Here is a 17,600-nt window from a genome sequence, read left to right as displayed (position 1 = left end):
GTAGTCCTGTGGCAGATTAAAGCACGAGATTTTAAAATGTCAGGTTTCCTCCTTTACACTTCATGAAAATAATTTATCTTTGCACATATTTCATCCAAAGATGTTATAGACATTTGAAATACCAAGCACGCACTCTAGAAGAGGACATACACACGCTGAGGAAGGGAGCCGCGACAAGGGCTCCGACCAGGACGCTCTCTGCCTGTCCCTCACGGCAGCCCAGCCCCACACCCACGGGCTCCCCAGGAGAGGGGCGAAGCACCGGGCACCCCGAATGCCCTGCCCACAGCCCGAGGGGCTGTCCCCACGGACACGCTGCGCCACATCACCTCACCGCCAGCAGGATCACGTAAGGTTCCCCACCCTGAACTCCTGCATTGCACTCCAGCCACATGGTACCGAAGAGGCCGCTCGTAAACACCAACTCCTACAAACAACGGTCACCACGATGACTTCTTATGAGAATTTTACGTGAGCTAAATTCATCCTGTATACAGGTAATACTAATTACCAAGTAGAATAAATGCCACAATGAAAACGGTACACTTATGATACAAATTACTGTAAGTAAATGGACACGCTGGTTGAGTTAAGTGTCTGTGACAGCATTTTTAGAAGAGCTGGTATAAAAGTCTCATTGAAGAGGACTACCAATGCAAGTTTACAGGCCAGTAACAGTTGCCTACTAACAAACTTAGAACTATTTCAGTTTAAAATTGTAAATATTAAGTAAAGCATGGAAATTTTTGTACTTCAGAATAACAGACTAGTAAACCCATGCAGATTTTATGCAAATTGTCTACTTATGTTGCTGAGTAAATACGTTTCTACAGTACCATTAAAAAATATTTTACATTTCCCTAAATGATAATTATTTGTTTCTGTAGCACTCACACTATTACCAAAGCACACTACTCATTGCATATTTCTTTTTAGATTGAAATAGAGCAGAGACTTCAATGTATTTTTTTCCCCGGTACAATTAAAAGCTATCAGAAAGTTTCACTTGTATTAATATAAACACATACACCAGCTGGTAAGTCTCATAAGCTTGATTCTACTCAAAGGTCGATGTGACTGTAAGAGATGCTACTTTCTCCCTGTGAGTATGTTTACAAATGGCAGTGCCTTGAAAATGCCTGGGAAGTGTTCCTACACTTCTGGAATAAGAGCACTTAGCGCTGGGCTCAATGGCAACACAAGTTAACTCTCCAAAGCAGAAGGACTTTTGTGCCAGGTGCACATTTTTTATATGATCTCCTGTATATAAGGTAGGAATACATGACTTATAATATAGTAGGGGAGGAAAGGGAGAGAAGGATGTTAAGTAGGGGCAATCCCTCCTGCCCCCCACTATTAAACTGGCAGCCTGTGAATCCAGCCACCTCCTTCCCCCTCTGGAAAACCCACATGCAGTTTAACAGCTGAGAATTTGTAGAATGCCTCCACTGGCTTCCACACAGTAAAGTCAGCTTACAGAAACAACTGCGGTTTTGAGAGAAAGGAGGGAGAAAGCTACAATACTAGCATCATGTCTAGCAAAAACCAAAATAACACTCCACAATATTCTAGACACAAAAATCTCATCCACTTTAATAATCACAAGGCAGAATCTACCCATTGACCCTGAAAAGTGTAAAAATAAGCGTTAGCTCTTGGCATTTACACATTCACAGTCAAGGAATCTACAAGTTGGCAGCAGCACGTGGGTGGGAAATGCAACTAAACAGCATCTCTTTGCACAGTTAAGAACAGATGAATCCTGTTCTAGCACAATGTATTACACTGTTACTGTTCATCTAAATCCCTCACTTCTCTCCTGTCCAAGGTACTTGACCATCAAATTAGTCCTGAATTGTGCTCAGTTACCATGGAATCATAGAACGGCCTAGGCTGGAAGGGACCTTAGAGATCATTTAATCCAACCTCCCTGTCATGGGCAGGGACGTTATGATCCATTCATGTTCTTGGGAGGAAGACAGAAGGTAGAATCACTCCAGGAATTCACGATTTTCTTGTTTCTGCCTTTCACTTATTTTGGAGGCAAGAGACCAATCAATTTTAGACTTCAGCTCAACAGCGATTGGATGGACAGAGCGACCCCCCGTGTTGTTGTAAGGCACACCAAATCAGAAGCACCACTTCTAAACTTCAGTGGAAATGCACAAATATACTAGTGAAAAAATAGTGAAAACAGTTTGCCTAACAGTTTGCCTTTAGCTTTTATGTAATATTTGCCCAATTCACCACTTGGAAACCAAAACCTGTGGGACTGGATCTTGCTGCTAGAAATGAGCAGCAAGGGGTAGGAGTCCCAAAGTCGCTGCCTGCTGCTGCCCCAGCAGCCGCAGCCCTCCCTGCCCAGCGATGGGAGACTCTGCCCAAAGCCAGGCAGGACACAGAGGGATGGAACACTTTTGCCCTTCCATGGCAAAGCCTCTTCCACCATTTGCTCTGGGCCTCAGGTGCGTTCACTTCCATAGTCACCAGATCTCGGACCGCACATCAGCCTTGGCCTTCGGGAAACATCCAAAGCAACAAGGATGCACCGAGCATTAACTGGACTGACTGCACAGGATTACATCCTACATGGATTTGGGCAAGTGTTTATTCACGACAGAGCTAAATGTGACACAACATGAGATAGGCACGAAATGTAATGAAACAACACATTTTCTGGATCAGCAATGACTATTTCCCTGGAAAGGCTCCAAAGAGACACAGCTGCATAAGCAGCGAAGGCAGATAGCTACCAGGAGCTGCAGTGGGAAGCTCTCTCCACCACAACACTTCTCACTTCATCCCTTTTACTAGAGATGAAAATGCTCCTGGCAAAAATAGGACTGCTCAGTGGGACATTCCTGACTTACTGACTTAGAGTTCATCTCACATTTGCAGTCTCAGATTTTATCACATAAATTCATTGACAGTCACCAGATACAACAGCGCAGTCAAACATACCCCGAGTCCACTGAAAAGCCAATGTAATTTTTAAAGTTTGAAACACGATACTTAAAGTCACTGAAAAGCAGAAGTCTATATATGTCACTTCAGACAAAATTTAAAATGTCAAGAGTTAAAGCTTTATTTTAAAAAAATGTAGGAAAAAGAAAAAAAGGTTAAGCTGCTCACAGTGGGCATGACGTGTTTTTTAAATCCAAGATGCGAGCCTCATCTTGCTATAGCCCTGGTCTGTCAAAGCACTTCAGTACGTGGTTGCTCCCCTAACCTCAACAACACTATTCAGGTACTTGCACTTTTCTAGACAAAGACCCCTGAGTAAAGTGCTTGTCACCTCCTTTCTTACAAACCAGCCCAGCTGCTGGCACCAATGAAGGACACGTTGCTATAAAATAGCTCCGCTGGCAGACACGTTACATCTACACAAGTACAGTGCTCTCTTGACAGTAACGTGCCCTGCATTGCAGGAGGCGCTTGTACTCGTTGTCTGTTGCCCGACTTGTCAAATGCTGCCATACCCATACAACTGGTTTTACTAAAAGGCAACAGAACACAACCCTGTCAAGAACAGTCATGATAACTGTAGATAAATGCGAGTGATTTGGAAGGTGTCCACTTGACTACATAGAAAAGAGACAAGAGTCAACCTAAACCAAGAGTCCTTTTCTTTTTAAGAAACAGGACAGATAACCACATCTGTTTTGGTAACAGATCTATTCTGCATGCAAATATTAATAGATTTAAAAAAAAAAAAAGTTTATTTCTGTCAAAGTAACTGGGGTAGCAGAAGGTATAGGAGCTAGTAAAACTCACCCTACAAAAATTAAGTAATCTCTAAAAGCACATTGCCCTCTGTTATCCTATGTTTTATGAGTTCCTTGTAAAATCAGTGAAAATGTTTAATTTGACAAAAATAATATCCAGTTAAACGTATTTTAATGAGAGGTGTTAACTCTCCAAAGGGTTATGTGAATACTACTTAAATGCTCTACAGATAGTTCAAAATCTACCTTAAAATATTATTAAGACTACCTGGATCTTGCTGAACAGACATTTTTGGAGAGCTTACACCACATAAATACCACTGTTTGGAAGTTCAGAGGCAGCCGGGAACAGCAGGGCTCACACACCCCCAATGGCCACAAACCACAGCAACGAAACCCTGTCCCTGTGCGGGAAGTGCAACACGACCAGTCCATTTCTCCTTTCCACTCCATCAGTGTTTCACCCTATGTATCCCAAACTGATCACCTCAGAAAGAAGCAGGTTTGCCCTCTCCTGCCGAAAGCACACAATATCAGCTATTGGCAAAAACGAAGACACTGCTGATATCTTCTCAGAAGTCTGCAATCTGGATTTGAGGCTCCTGAATGCAGGCTGGTTTTGGACAGAGCTCATGTCCCGGCACTGCGCCTCGCAGCTGCTGCACTCGCAGCTGGACGTGGTACAATCCAGGGATCAGAGGATCTATCTTTATTGCCCTCCTGTTTTATTGGGTCAAAATGCCAGAAGTGAAACATTAGTACCTTTATTGCATTCATTTGGCTCATCTTTACTGGGATTTTTAAATCTTTTTTGGAAGACAAGCTTCTGCATGGAAAAAATCACGTGCCTTCTTTTTTCCTGGATGCATTTGGACACACTTGTCCACCCATCCTCTCTGTCTCTCAGATATATCCACTAATATTAGATTTGCGTATAAAAACTTTTCCACAGTTTGAAATTAAAACAATGGCACGAAAGACATCTGAAGCCTAGAGTCTGCTACACAGCACATGAAAGAAAGGCTGCGTGCATTCAGTGTGCTAGAAGGTCAAGAGCTCCTTTGCGGTTGCACTAAAGCTCTCAGGGCTTTGTTTAGAAGCTTTTCTGGAGAGCTCTCTCAGACTGACTATCTCAGCATATTTAAAGATGTTGACTTGATCTCAGAGCTTTTATGACCAGTTACAAAAAGAAATTTTTAAAAAATTGCAATTGATTGACATAATACAGGAAAGTATCTCTAAAAATTTCCAGTTTCCTTGCACTGCAGTGGAAGTTTTCTGAAGAAAACCTGCACGTCATCTGACAAGAAAAGTTATACCATTTTTAATTAACAGATTATCCACCTGCGATCAGACAAGTGTTTTAATCCAAAAATCTCCTCAAATAAAGCACAAAATAAATTCTCTAACCTCCTTTAGAATTAAGATCTCATTCGCTGTTTTCTTACCTGCCTTTCATTGTAATCAAAACAGGTGAAAAATAAAACCACACCCAAAAACCAGAAGAGATTGCTTGTTTTCTATTTGATTATTTAAGCAACTGCCCATAAAAAAATAAAAAGATAAACCTTGCATAAAGAATGTTGCCTGACTATCCCAGACATAAATACGGTTGACAGCACTTAAGTACCTTGCCTTTTTTGTCCGCTTGCGTCTGTCATACCGAGATAATGCTTTAAGGCTATCGTTAAAAACCTAGCAAAAAAACCAACCAACCAAACAAAAAAACCAAACCACCCTAAACAATCTGATCATTTTGAAATTTGAGCAGTTGCAAGAAAATAATCAATCCTCTACACGGTTTCAGGGTCAGGGGCTGACCAGCCAGTAGAGGACTTGTCTACAGACCCAGAGGAAGGGATTTCTCATGCTTTATGGTACCTAAAGCATGCAGGCAAGTCGGGCAACAATCACGACTTTGCTACACAAATAAGTTGGTAATATGTTTTTAAAAAAAACCCAAAAATTGCACTGTTGCTACAGTCTGGGCTGTCTGTAGAGGTAAATTACTACACTGAACCTAAAATTTTTAAATAAACAATTACAACAATCTAATAAATCAGCTACGTGACTGCTTAGAAACAGGCCCTTTAAAGTAAGTGGTGAGTTATTTTAAGATAGTTTCACAGAACATTATTTTAAAATATGTTCTAAAATACATCTTTATATTAGGTGAATTATTAACCAATACCAACCTAAGACTTGGCTTTTAGAAGTCAGTGCTGGGTAAATGAGCTCATACAGAACTAGCCATCAGGTCTGAGCCAGAATCCAGAATTTTAAATCGTTATTTATTTATTTATTTATTTTAAAAGAGGTGAATCATTTAATCCCATAATTTCTAACTTTCCTAAGCAGAAGAACTGTACAGTAGCGTATGGCAGCCGTACCCGAGCTCAGAATGCAATGTTGTACAGGACGTCAGCAATTCTGCGTTCCCAGGGTCTATTTTCTTCCAGCTCATCACTTAATCTTCAAAGCCACTGCATTTTCCAGTGCTAGCATTCACAGCCACTTCCCTAGTAAAGTCAAATACAGCTCCAAAGGGTGATAACCTGATTTTTCTTCCAGTTTATTTAATCAGTTTACCACGGGTAGACAATGCTTTTACTTTTTACATTTTTATTTACAATTTGAAAACACCACAAACTGACCAAATAGTACCTCTTAGCAATATGGCATATGATAGTGTCAACAAGCAAGATGGACTTGAACTGTTCAAACAACAGAATTAGAAAATGTACCTGCAGAGTAACATTTTTTTAGGAAAGTTTCTGATAGCAGGAAAATTTAACAGCACTCATACAGAACCAACAAACCAGGCTGCTGGCAGAATATCTCATAGAGAAAATTGCATCTCAGCAACTCTAGCTCTTATTTCTAAAACCTGAAAACATAGAAGGTATATAATAGCCCTTATTACTGAAGGAAAGAGTCTTGAAAAACAAAAGTAAATATTAAAAAGATGAAAAAAATATGCAAAGAAGCATGCTTCAAAAAGGGGCGGAGAGTTGAAGACATAAAATTTGGCAGTAAATTGCACATCACGAGGTGTAATTGTCTCTTTTACACCAACATCCGACACAACAGAAGGGAGATAAACATACACAGCAGATCGGTGTTTACTCACACCGGCACACATTTAACGACTCTGTTTTCCAATTCCAGCCAGGGCGAAATTCAGACGGAGGGACCTGCCTCAGCGCCACCGGCTGCGCTAGTTCTGCCACTGGCAGGGCTGCAGCCGGGCTGGCACCTGCCCCCCGGCCCCCACAGCAGCACCGCCCCCCCGGTCACAGCAGCCCCCACCTAGTGGGAAAGGCTTCCTAGCCCGGGCAATCATTTCCTACCTCACTAAAAAAGAGAAAAAGAAAAAAAAATCTGGAAGAAATGCCCTTGCCTTCCGCTGAGCCCCTGCTGATCAGCGCAGCGTGTTATTAACGCTGTGGGTGCGCAGCCCTTGCAGGACGCTCACTGCCACCTCTCGCAAGGTTTTCTAATCTGAGATGCAATTTCCCCTGGGGAACTTGTTTTATCTGAATTGCAAATCCAGTGAGGATGGCAGAGTACAGGCAGAATGGGAGGTGGACACCAGTCAGAGGAGTATTTGCTGTTGCACAGGTACTTTTAAAGCTGCCCTTGTAACTTACTCAAAGGGGCTGTGGAAGTAACCAACACAAGAACAATTCAGAGAGTGGCATAACCACATGGTTCCATCTAAGTTTATATCTTGGTCAAATGAACAAACCCAGAGAGTGATGCAAGACAAGCAAGGCAGTATCTCTTGGTTGGTTTCTTAAGCAGAAACAGGCATGACCTTGGGAAACAGAAGCTGTTCTTCGGGGCTGACATAGGAGCAGCAATTTCTTCATAAAGGAGGAATATGCTTGTGTCTGGCTGTAATATTCACAATTGATGCAAGATGCCAGCATTATCCACTTCATCCCTCACCTCCCAGGTGGTTAGTATAACAGGCCCACAGCTCTCACAGGTTTCTAATTTGTCACTTCTGTAGAGGTGAATGCAAATAGAAATCATGTTGCTTGCTTAAGAAAATGAGCTTCTACTAAAAAAAGTTGTATTTTCATTTCTTATGCAGCATCTCTTAAAACTGTGGTATTGTACATTCTATCAAAAGTATATTAAAAGCTATCTGAACCGACACCTAACAGAAAATAACATAAAATCAGATTTGTAAGCAGAAAGAGGAAGGAGAGCAACCACATCCCCAAAACCCCAGCTCTCAGGACAGACATGGGAACCTCAGGAACGGACCTGAACCGTAGGAGACAGGAAATTACCTTATTGTCTGAAATCTGGATTTTAGCAGCCAAGTATTTAATCATTTCTTGTTAGCAAAAGTTATGCGTTTCCTCACTTATCGGTACACAAACATTACCAGAGCAAAGCTGGAAACGTAGCTAACAACAAAGCCCTAACAACCGTGTCTGGCAGCATCAGGCTCTCTCCGAGGGCAGGAGCGAAGCGTGGGCACAGGCTGGACGCTGGGGCTGCACCAGAGCACCCCTCAGCCCCAGCAGTGCCCTGCCAGGGGCCAGGACACACAGCCCCAAACCGAAAAGCACCACAAAGCCAGCGTGACCAGAACACGCCCTTGTCGTAACCTTTTGTTTCATTCAGACTTAATTAAGCCACTTGTGGCGACAATAGTAGTGTTTCGTGTGAAAGTAACTGGGTGTCACTCCCTCTGGGAATCTATAAAATATCTAGGAAATCAGGTCAGGGTGGGACAGTTCCCGGTCTGCCGATTACTTGCGAGGCCATTAAGCAAGGGACGGGGAAACAGCACAGCGCTGTTCAAGTACAGACATACAGCTACTGCTACCTTGTAAGCCAAAACCTTTAAAATTCCCAAATGCCTGAAAAAAGTCTTATTTAAGCTGCCTGATTACGTTACTTTGGCTGGGCTTCATTGCTTTTTGTGACTGACAAATCTGAAAAATCGTGTTTGTGGAAATGTCTGTAGGATAATAAAAATAAAAGTGATTTCATTACCAAATCACATGCCAAACATTTGCCTTTGCTGACGCAATTTGGCCCAATCTCCATTTAAAACACTGTTCAAAGTCAAATACTTTGTTTTGTTTTCAAAGAACCCTGTCTGCTGTGTGTCCTGTCATCACCCCAGCTTCTTCCCACCCCCTCTCTAAAAGCTCTTAAGAGAAAAAGAAAGTGTTCAACAGCCACCCGGGCAAGTCCCAGTCCTGTACAGCAAAAAGATTTCGGTGTCACTGCATGTTCATAGGTGATTTGCTGCTTCTCTCCCCCTCTCTCCACACCATCTCCAACAAGTCTTCCTTCCAGTCATTTCCATTAGTACCCTATCTTCTACTACTTCAAAATAACTCTGTAGAAGTTACTTATTAAAATCGTTAAAAATAAATTTACAATGGAAATCCACTGCAAGGCTTTAGGTGCCCTGTCCTAAAAGGCAAAACCAAAGCCTAGATACCAAATTCCAAGTACTGTGTGCTTGGATTTGGGGGTGGGGGGGAAATGTATCTGAGTATCTTTTTGTTAAAAGCCACCACCTTTCATTCACTAACTTCCCATAAATATGGGAAACTTCTAGTTTCAAGTTTTATGACCTTCACGGGAACACATTTTTATTATATTAAGAGTTAGCAATGATATCTAATACATCTAAGACAAGTTTAGTGTGTTCATTATAAACCCTGATTATCAGGTTTGGAAATCTCCCCATTTCAATTATTTTGAAGAGATTAATGTTTCCAGCAAAAGGGATGTGCCATCTGGATATCTGCTCTTTATAGAATAAGCAGGTTAAAGTTTTCATTATAACAAGGATATTTCTGAGTTTGAGCATAACTAGCATTCCCTTCTTTCATCTTACAATTCAATTACTCTCTTCTAAACAAATATTTTTCTGAAGGGACACAATCAATCATAATGCTTGAAACGCACAAACTCACTGGGTTTCCAACAGTGTACACAGCACAGGAGAAACCTGGCTCAAAATCCAAGTTGCCTCTGAAGGATTAACCAATGCCAGCACTTCGGGAGGAAATTTAGCCACAATACCAGCAGGTTTATACATGCTGGATGATTTGCTTAATTAAGAGACAAGTATTTGTTTAGCACTACAGGAAGAGGGGGCAGAGGAAGATATCCAGGAGCCAACATGCCTCATTTACCATGAGGGGCTGGACTGCAGGTTAGGATGTTTGTAAACAGCTGAGGACTGGTAGGAAGCCAGTTCCTATCTAATAACAAGGAGAGAGACCTGGTATCCATCCCTCCTCCTGCTGATTACCCTACGGCTACATAACATTGCAGCACCCAGCCCGGCACAGAAGCACATCTCCTTTTCTCAACTCTGCGGGAAGGAGAGCACCAGCTGAAGTGTGTTTTATTAACTCAAAAGGCACTCACTGCACAGTCTCTGGAAATGGAGACAGTATGAAAAGGAGCAGAAGCGATTTGGCAGGTAAGACTGTCCTGCTCTGTCTTTCATAGGTGCACTGGAGTGGTTAGTAGAGGGAGACTAAGCTGAGTCAGTCACAAAATGTCCAGCCTTCATCCCCATTTCTGACCCAGGGCTCCTCCTCAGCCAGATCACACCCTGGTCTCCGTTCCCTCTTTGGCCCCACGCTCCCGGTGACACTGCCTCGGCTGAAGCTGTGACACTGCCTCGGCTGAAGCATCGCCCTGGTGGCGGAGCCCCTGGAGCCCTCCCTGCAGCACAGACACCAACCTCACCTGGCCCGAGTCAGTTCGATGGTGTGCGACACTACCGAAAAAAGCCACCGTCTTTTTAAACAAGCCCTGGAAACATGATCATAAATCATTTTAGAGTCATTCTCTTGCAATAAGTTTTCCAACAGAAATTTTTGGAAAGGAACTTAATCTATTATAAAGCAAGTTTTGAAAGGCCAAGTCCAAGAACGAGCAAAATTAGAGAAGCCATCAGGGAATGAGTTCAGGATCATTTAATTTGGTTTTCAGGAATTAGTATGGTTCTATATACACATATACCTACAAATGCACCTATATATATATATTTATACATACAGCATGAAAAATGTATTAGCTCAATTTTATTTGCCTGCTTTATGCTAATGTTGTCCAGTTAAGCCTCAAATCTGCAGCTCAGGCTATGCAAGTCCTCTGCCCAAAGTGAGGTCACCAACAGAGCTAATGCTCAGAAGACCAAAGCTGTGCACAGGAACTTTCCGCTGCCTTCCCTCCGGTGCACAGCACCATCACCTGAAACTCCACCATCACCCAAAACTCCTACATCCAGAGAAGAATAGTAGAGTCTACCAAGGCAGCTGATAATTACACATTAGCACTTTAAACAAGGTTTCCTTAGTTATCCTCAAGCATATGCATGTATTTTGAAAAAACAGCACACAGGTTTGAGGGGAAGGACAAGACAACATTTGCATGCTTTAGAGAATCCACACCTCCCTTCAGAAAGTGTGGGATGTTTTCATGTGCAGCCATCCCCGCTCTCCTCAGGAAGGAATCCACAGTCATGGGAGAGCCAGAATTTCAGGTGCGCAGCATGTGCCAGGTCCTGCCCTCTGACACAGATACATAGCCGTCTCAAACATCACTTAGAGCCTCGTTTATACGTGTATGCGCATTTGTATCATTTACACAGGTAAGCTGCCAGTAAATCAAGTGCAAGTATGAATCTACTCCATACAGAGAGGTTCAAATAAACGTTTAGAGAACACTCACATGTCTTTAAAAGGCTACTTGAATGCGCTCTGCAATTAGTTGGATGAATTCTTGCTCAGCATGGTATTATGTGTTGTATGTTCAAAAACTTAGGGCCACATTCAAACTGCTGGCACCCTGAACAATGTATGTTAAACCTTTAATCTTCTTCAGTTGTCTAGCTATGCTTCATTCCATGAACAAACAAAAAAAAATAAATTACAGATTCCAAGCATGCTACTCTGCATTAAATGAGAGAGAAAACTTTCCAGGATAATAAAGTTGCTGTCTTTTTCTAGACGTATTTGCAAAAATCATAGTATGATTTCTAGAGTTTTGTCTACTTAGGACAGACTTCTCTACAATACCCGTGAACTATGCAAATGCCACCTCCAGAAGCAGCAATTCTGAACAGTTCTCATTCCCAGTCTACAAGTTTGTGATGGGAGGAAGCATACATTCCATATAAATTTAAGAGAAATACAGGTGGGCTACTGTAGTTTAAAAGTTTGTTTCTAACCCAGATTTGTGCCTGTATTCCTACAGCACTTCAGTTTTATTTTGTTATTGTTGTTTTTGATCTTTTTCTTCTACAAAGAAGCAAAGGGAAAATAATATCCTCAGTAAGGCAACTTTGAAACAGCAGTTTGAACTTCTTGAAAATTGTTCAACTGGTTCTATTCATCCAGCTTAAAATCGTATCATTGTAGAAACTTTGAAAGCCATATTTGGCCATGTTCTTCAAGAGCAGTTAAGACACAGGATTATTGTTATTTAGTTGGACTGGAACATTCTGTATGTATAAAACTTGTGTATATTGTAATGAGTAACTTAAGTGTGGCTGAAGAATTTATAAGCAAAAAAACCAACTACAGAATTCAGCTCTTTCATCCTGTGGCAAAAAACGAAAAGCTTTTGGGTGAGAAAACAGTCTCCCAATTCAGTAAAAAAAACCCCCAAATCCAAATCATGAGCAGTTTAGATCCCAGTTGTGCTTTATCTCCTTTATCTCCTTCAAAGATTGGGAAGATTGCAGGAAGGCACCAGATTTCAAAGCTGTGTCTGAGAGGAAGTGAGAGCTGCAGAGCTCATGGCCACAATCTCGTATAAAACCTTCAAGACTTTTTTTTTTTTAAAAAAAAAAAATTATACCTACTAGCAACCTTGGCTCTGTTTACAGAACTGCAATTGCAAAAATCTGCTTAGCTCATTTTGTGATCCTGCTTTAGCAAGTAAGATTTTTACTTTGTGCTGATCTATTTCAACCAGTCCTTAGGCAACTCTACAGAGGGAAGCACCGGGCACCGCCACAAGGATTTAGCCTGCTAACTCCCATTTGCCCACTTCACTACTAAAAATGGTAGCTGGCATAACACACAAGAAAAATAGAAACTTAAAATCACCAGTTGCACTGAAGGAAATTCATGGTATGTGCATTATAGCCTAATCTCTCTGCACTGGCATTTTGGTTGGACTGCCAGCATTTCTGAGAATTTCTTATCTGTAAGTGGAGCTGTCAGTACACCACTGCAGCCATCAGGGCATTGCAGTCTTCCGATATTGTGTCCCCTCTCATTCATGTTGCACAGAGAGGCTTTCAGAGCAGACTGTGATTCACGTGTGAGGAATGTTTGGTAGATAGCCCCACCAAGCCTGCAGACTGCGGTTACTGCTTTCATTTGCAGCAATCAGAAGATTCATGTTTCTCTCATTAAATCAGTGATGACACAGTGAAGTGCAGGTCTGGGCATGGTCTAGATTCATAAGGAACATCGATGAGTATTTCACAGCATACCTACACACACACACACACAGACATTCTATATTCATTTGCAATTTATTCATATCTGCACCATATATATGCCTATTTCTGCAAATACTCATTAAATGCCACTACAACTAAATCCTTACTCTCAAGGAGCAGTAACACCATACTTTCAACACTGCAGAAGGTGTTGATTAGCCTCCTGCTTGGCACTCTTCCAAAACATTTTACAGGATATATTTTACGTACCAACCAATTTCCATGAGTCTTCTCACCATATATAAAAATCGATTACTTTGCTTAAAAGCTTCACAGAACCAGGTCTTGGCTTTGTAATGTCACAGTTGAGAGAAGGACTTAATTCTTATAATTCACATGGGTCTCAAAACTGCTTTTTTGTTTGCAAATACTTCAACCAACCAACCACAGAAATTTGAACCTGAGGCCGTAGGTGCAGGTGAGGTGCATGTGAAATATCTCCTACAATTTGTTAATCATCAGCCACTTTCTCATTCTTTCCCTTTCCTGCCTGTTTTCAACAGGAAGATGTTTAGTGACATACGTTTCGAAAGAACAAAAGGGAGGAAGGAAGCACAGGTCAAAGAGAAACAGAGGGGAAAAAGGAAAGAGGAGAAACAGAGGGTGCCAGGAAACCGGTGCAAATAGCTGTAATGGCACTCTTCGTTTTCCAAAGAAAACTGTAGAAAGGACATTTATTACATTGAAAAAAGTTAATAATCATTGGGAGCTTATTAAAATGAATAGATAAAAACAGAGGGCTTCTCCCTGGTGCTCTTGGGAAGTTTCAATGCCACAATGCTAACAAGGAGAGAGATTTCCCACACTGCCTGTCTACTGAGTCCACAGAATAACACTTCAGTGATAGTTCTTAAAGTCCTCCAGAGTTTGGTTTCTAGTTATTCCCCAGCATGCCCCTCCTCCCTGTTCTACCTCTATACAGTCAAGTAGCTTCTTAAAATTTACTCTTCTTGGGGAAGCTTTTAGCTGCAAATATATGAATTGTTCTGAATCAAAGCTATTAAAAATATTCTGTGATAGCTAAATAAAACAACTGTCATTAACTAGATTATTTTGTACAGTCTTGTCAACAAGATTTATATCAATGTTCAGTGGTTCTCTGTCAAAATACAGTGTTGTAGGCTCTGCTGAAGAGATCCTTTCCTATCCTTTCCACAAGCAAGGAGATCACCTCCTTCTGTAACTACCACATAGCAATTGCCAACATTGTGCTTGTGAAAAAGCAGTTACAGGTAAACCGTGCTTCTATAGAAAAACAAGTTTAAAAGACTACGAACTATGAAATTTAAAACTGAATTCCACTTACCTTAGTGTTCATACAGGATTTTCCGCGCTTATATTCTTTGTGACTTGCTCTTTTATCAAGCTTGTTCCACAAAGCTTTGGCCTTCCAGGTGGTCACTCTTGATTTCAGTTTAGTGTAAAAGTTTCTATTGTCCAAAGGATCTAATTCAAGTTGGCGAGTGAGAATATTAAAGGCCTGAATGGTACCTTTGCAAGTTGACGCTTGCACAAAGTTTTCAAATATCTGGCCAGCTTGACTGTATTTTTCATCATCGTTTTCCCCCATGTTCTGAGGTGTTTGAAAAGGATTAAGCTGGAGTTTATGTGCTGAGATACAGATGATCCACACTACCAAGTACTTCCAAGCATGTTATTCCTAGAAAAGACGAACACAGGTCACATTAAAGCAAGTCCCACCTAATGAGATTAAACCCACAAACTGCATTTATCCAATATAAACATAAAAACATCGCATACCGTGACTGGACAACCAGGTACAAAAAGTTGTTGTGGCATGCAGGATTAAGTGTTACAGACAACAATACTTGGGCTGTCATGACGTGCTTTACAAAGATCAGTGTAAAAAACCTACAAACTCAAAGCTGCTGATTCAAAACCAATCAGCTTCACTAAGAGCTTGAAGATGAAAGGTCTTTTCCAACCTAAACAATTCCATGATTCTATACTGGACATTAGGAGAAGTTTCTGTACCAAAAGGATTGTCACGCACTGGAACAGGCTGCCCAGGTAAGCAGTTGAGTCACCATCCCTGGGGGCATTTAAAAAGCCTGTAGAAGTGCTTAGGGACGTGGTTCAGTGGTAGACTTGGCATTCCTAGGTTAACGGGCTCATCTTTATCAACATAAATTCTGTTCTATGATTTCTTAAAGTTTTAGTCAGTGATAAGTGCTAGATAACAGATGAGGAAGAAACATAGGTCTAGATGCTTTTCCCAAGCAGAGTTTATGTCACAGCAAGTACTTCTCTGGTAACGTTTTGGTCTAAAGAAGTCTTACAAACATGCAGCCAAAAGTCAACACTATATGAGGGAATTTTCTTCCACTGCACAAGCTAGGGTGAAGAGCACAACTTAGCCAGAGCAATTTAGAATTGGCACAATCGCTTCCCACAAGGAAATGCACAAAACAGACCAAGCTGGAACATTATTGCAAGTTACACCAGAATCAAAGAAACTGAAAACAAGTAACCACAGAGAGCTCCCTTTTACTAATTTTCTTGTCAAAATTAGAGTTTGGTGCTGTACTGCATAAAAAGGAATTTTACTTCCACGTCTCCACATGTTAAATGCTTAAGTTATGTGTTTGGAGTCTTACGTTGTCACATGCTAATTATATGAAGTAGTGACATCTGGCCCACTAAGCCACACTGGCTTTTCCTAGTAACCTGATTGCTATCAAACTGCACCTGATATTCCAGATAAATACCTTTGCACTCTGAGGAGCAATGGCATTATAAATTCATGCAAGTTTGAAAGAACTAAAATACTTTCAATGAGGCACTCCCTTATCCTTCTTTAACCTTGCTCTCAATCTCTAATGAGGAGCATTTTAGTGTCAGCCAAGATCCACAGAAAATATCCAAGTTTCTTTCACATTTTCCAGGAAAATTGTTACAGGTTATGTATAAACTTGCCCTCAGAAGATGGTCTACCTGGACTCAAGTCCAGAGATTTAAGTCTTGTATTCTTTTTCTTCCTATTAAAGAATCATCTGCTAGACCAAGAAACCAAACCCCAAATCAATGCTTGCCTAACCTCCCACATAAGTAGTTATTTTGCTTGGAACATCATCTCTTGGCTGATAGTTGTAGAATAGTTTTAGAATAAATTGTTAGAAAGGCCTTTGAAGTTACACTTTTTAATTTAACACTGTTCAAAAACTATTCATTCTGTACTTGCATTTCCTTCAAAGAATAAAAGAGAAAATATCACTAGTGTATTAAAGAGAAGACCTACAATGTCTATCTTACGGTCCTCTAATACAGAAAAATATTATGCAACTTATTAAAGAGATCCCATGGGGAGATATAAGGAAGTTGGAATACTCACATTCCCTGGCTGCACTCAAAATAAATAACCTTTGTGTGCACATCATCGGTCTGTTGTTGGCTTGTGGGTAAAATAAATTGGCAGTGTTGAGAGTTCGTACATTTTCTTAGACCAAATGTCATGATTAAATATTTGGTGCCAAGAATAAGTCAGGAAATTTTTGTTTTCCCCTCGGAATACTTCATTTATAGTATGCTCCATGCCCTTTTCTGAAGGGCTTTGTGAGGTAAAAGCAGAAATGTTTTATATGCCCCGACTTCCACAAGGTCTAATTTTTCAAGAAAACTGAACGCCGCGAACTCGCATCGACTCCAAAGTTCAGGACATCCAGCTTCTTTCCAGGCTTAAGGCCCCAGTGATTAACAAGCAACTGCCTGGCCTGCAGGAGGGAGCCCAGCCACCTGGTGCGTACCCTGGTGCAGGTGCAAGGGGGACCCAGCACTACCACCACCAGCCCTGGCACTGGGAACAGGTTGCTCCACAGCACTCCCAAACTGGTCAATAGATCCAGAAGTTCCTAGGGGAAGGGGAAAAGTGGGAATTGCTATGGAGAGGCTGATGCATGTCTGGCTTAAGCCCAGACACCCAAGTGCGATTACAAGGGGAAGGAAGCACAGGCCAACTAACAATAGCAACAGCGCAGTGTGAGCTGCTGCAATGCAGCTTGAACAGCTTGATGTTACAGGCACTGCAGGATTTGAGACCCATTGAAAGAAAGAATTAAAACCAAGGATAAACAAGTACCTGTTTTTATAGTAGAAAAGTCCAAGCATTTTTTCTCTCAAAATAATTACGAATATCTTCTTGGGAAGTGGGGGTGGAATGTTCCACCCTGGACATTTCAGCTGAGGCAGTGGCAGCCAGAATAGGTTTTCTTAATTGCTACAAACTCTGTGCTCGGTGCTACCAAAGCCTTTGACCAACTTAACAGCTATAAAATAATACTTCCTCTCCATTGTTTTCATTAGCTCATCACAAGACTTTATATAACGCAATATGTTTAAAAGTTAAC

General features: G+C 41.3%; 1 protein-coding gene across 2 annotated transcripts in view; it reads right to left on the bottom strand.

Annotated features, from left to right (window-relative positions):
• MICAL2 (microtubule associated monooxygenase, calponin and LIM domain containing 2) overlaps nt 1-14,806 on the bottom strand; it is a 47,652-nt gene extending 32,846 nt beyond the window's left edge. For both annotated transcript variants that reach the window (XM_009865537.1, XM_009865538.1), the window contains exon 1: nt 14,543-14,806. In XM_009865537.1, the coding sequence (XP_009863839.1) occupies nt 14,543-14,806 (264 nt within the window). The remainder of the gene's footprint in view (nt 1-14,542) is intronic.
• Nucleotides 14,807-17,600: the final 2,794 nt, after the last annotated feature.

The sequence above is a fragment of the Apaloderma vittatum genome, unplaced genomic scaffold (assembly GCF_000703405.1).
Source record: "Apaloderma vittatum isolate BGI_N311 unplaced genomic scaffold, ASM70340v1 scaffold27282, whole genome shotgun sequence".
Classification (NCBI taxonomy): domain Eukaryota; kingdom Metazoa; phylum Chordata; class Aves; order Trogoniformes; family Trogonidae; genus Apaloderma; species Apaloderma vittatum.
This window is presented reverse-complemented; position numbering and strand designations above follow the sequence as displayed.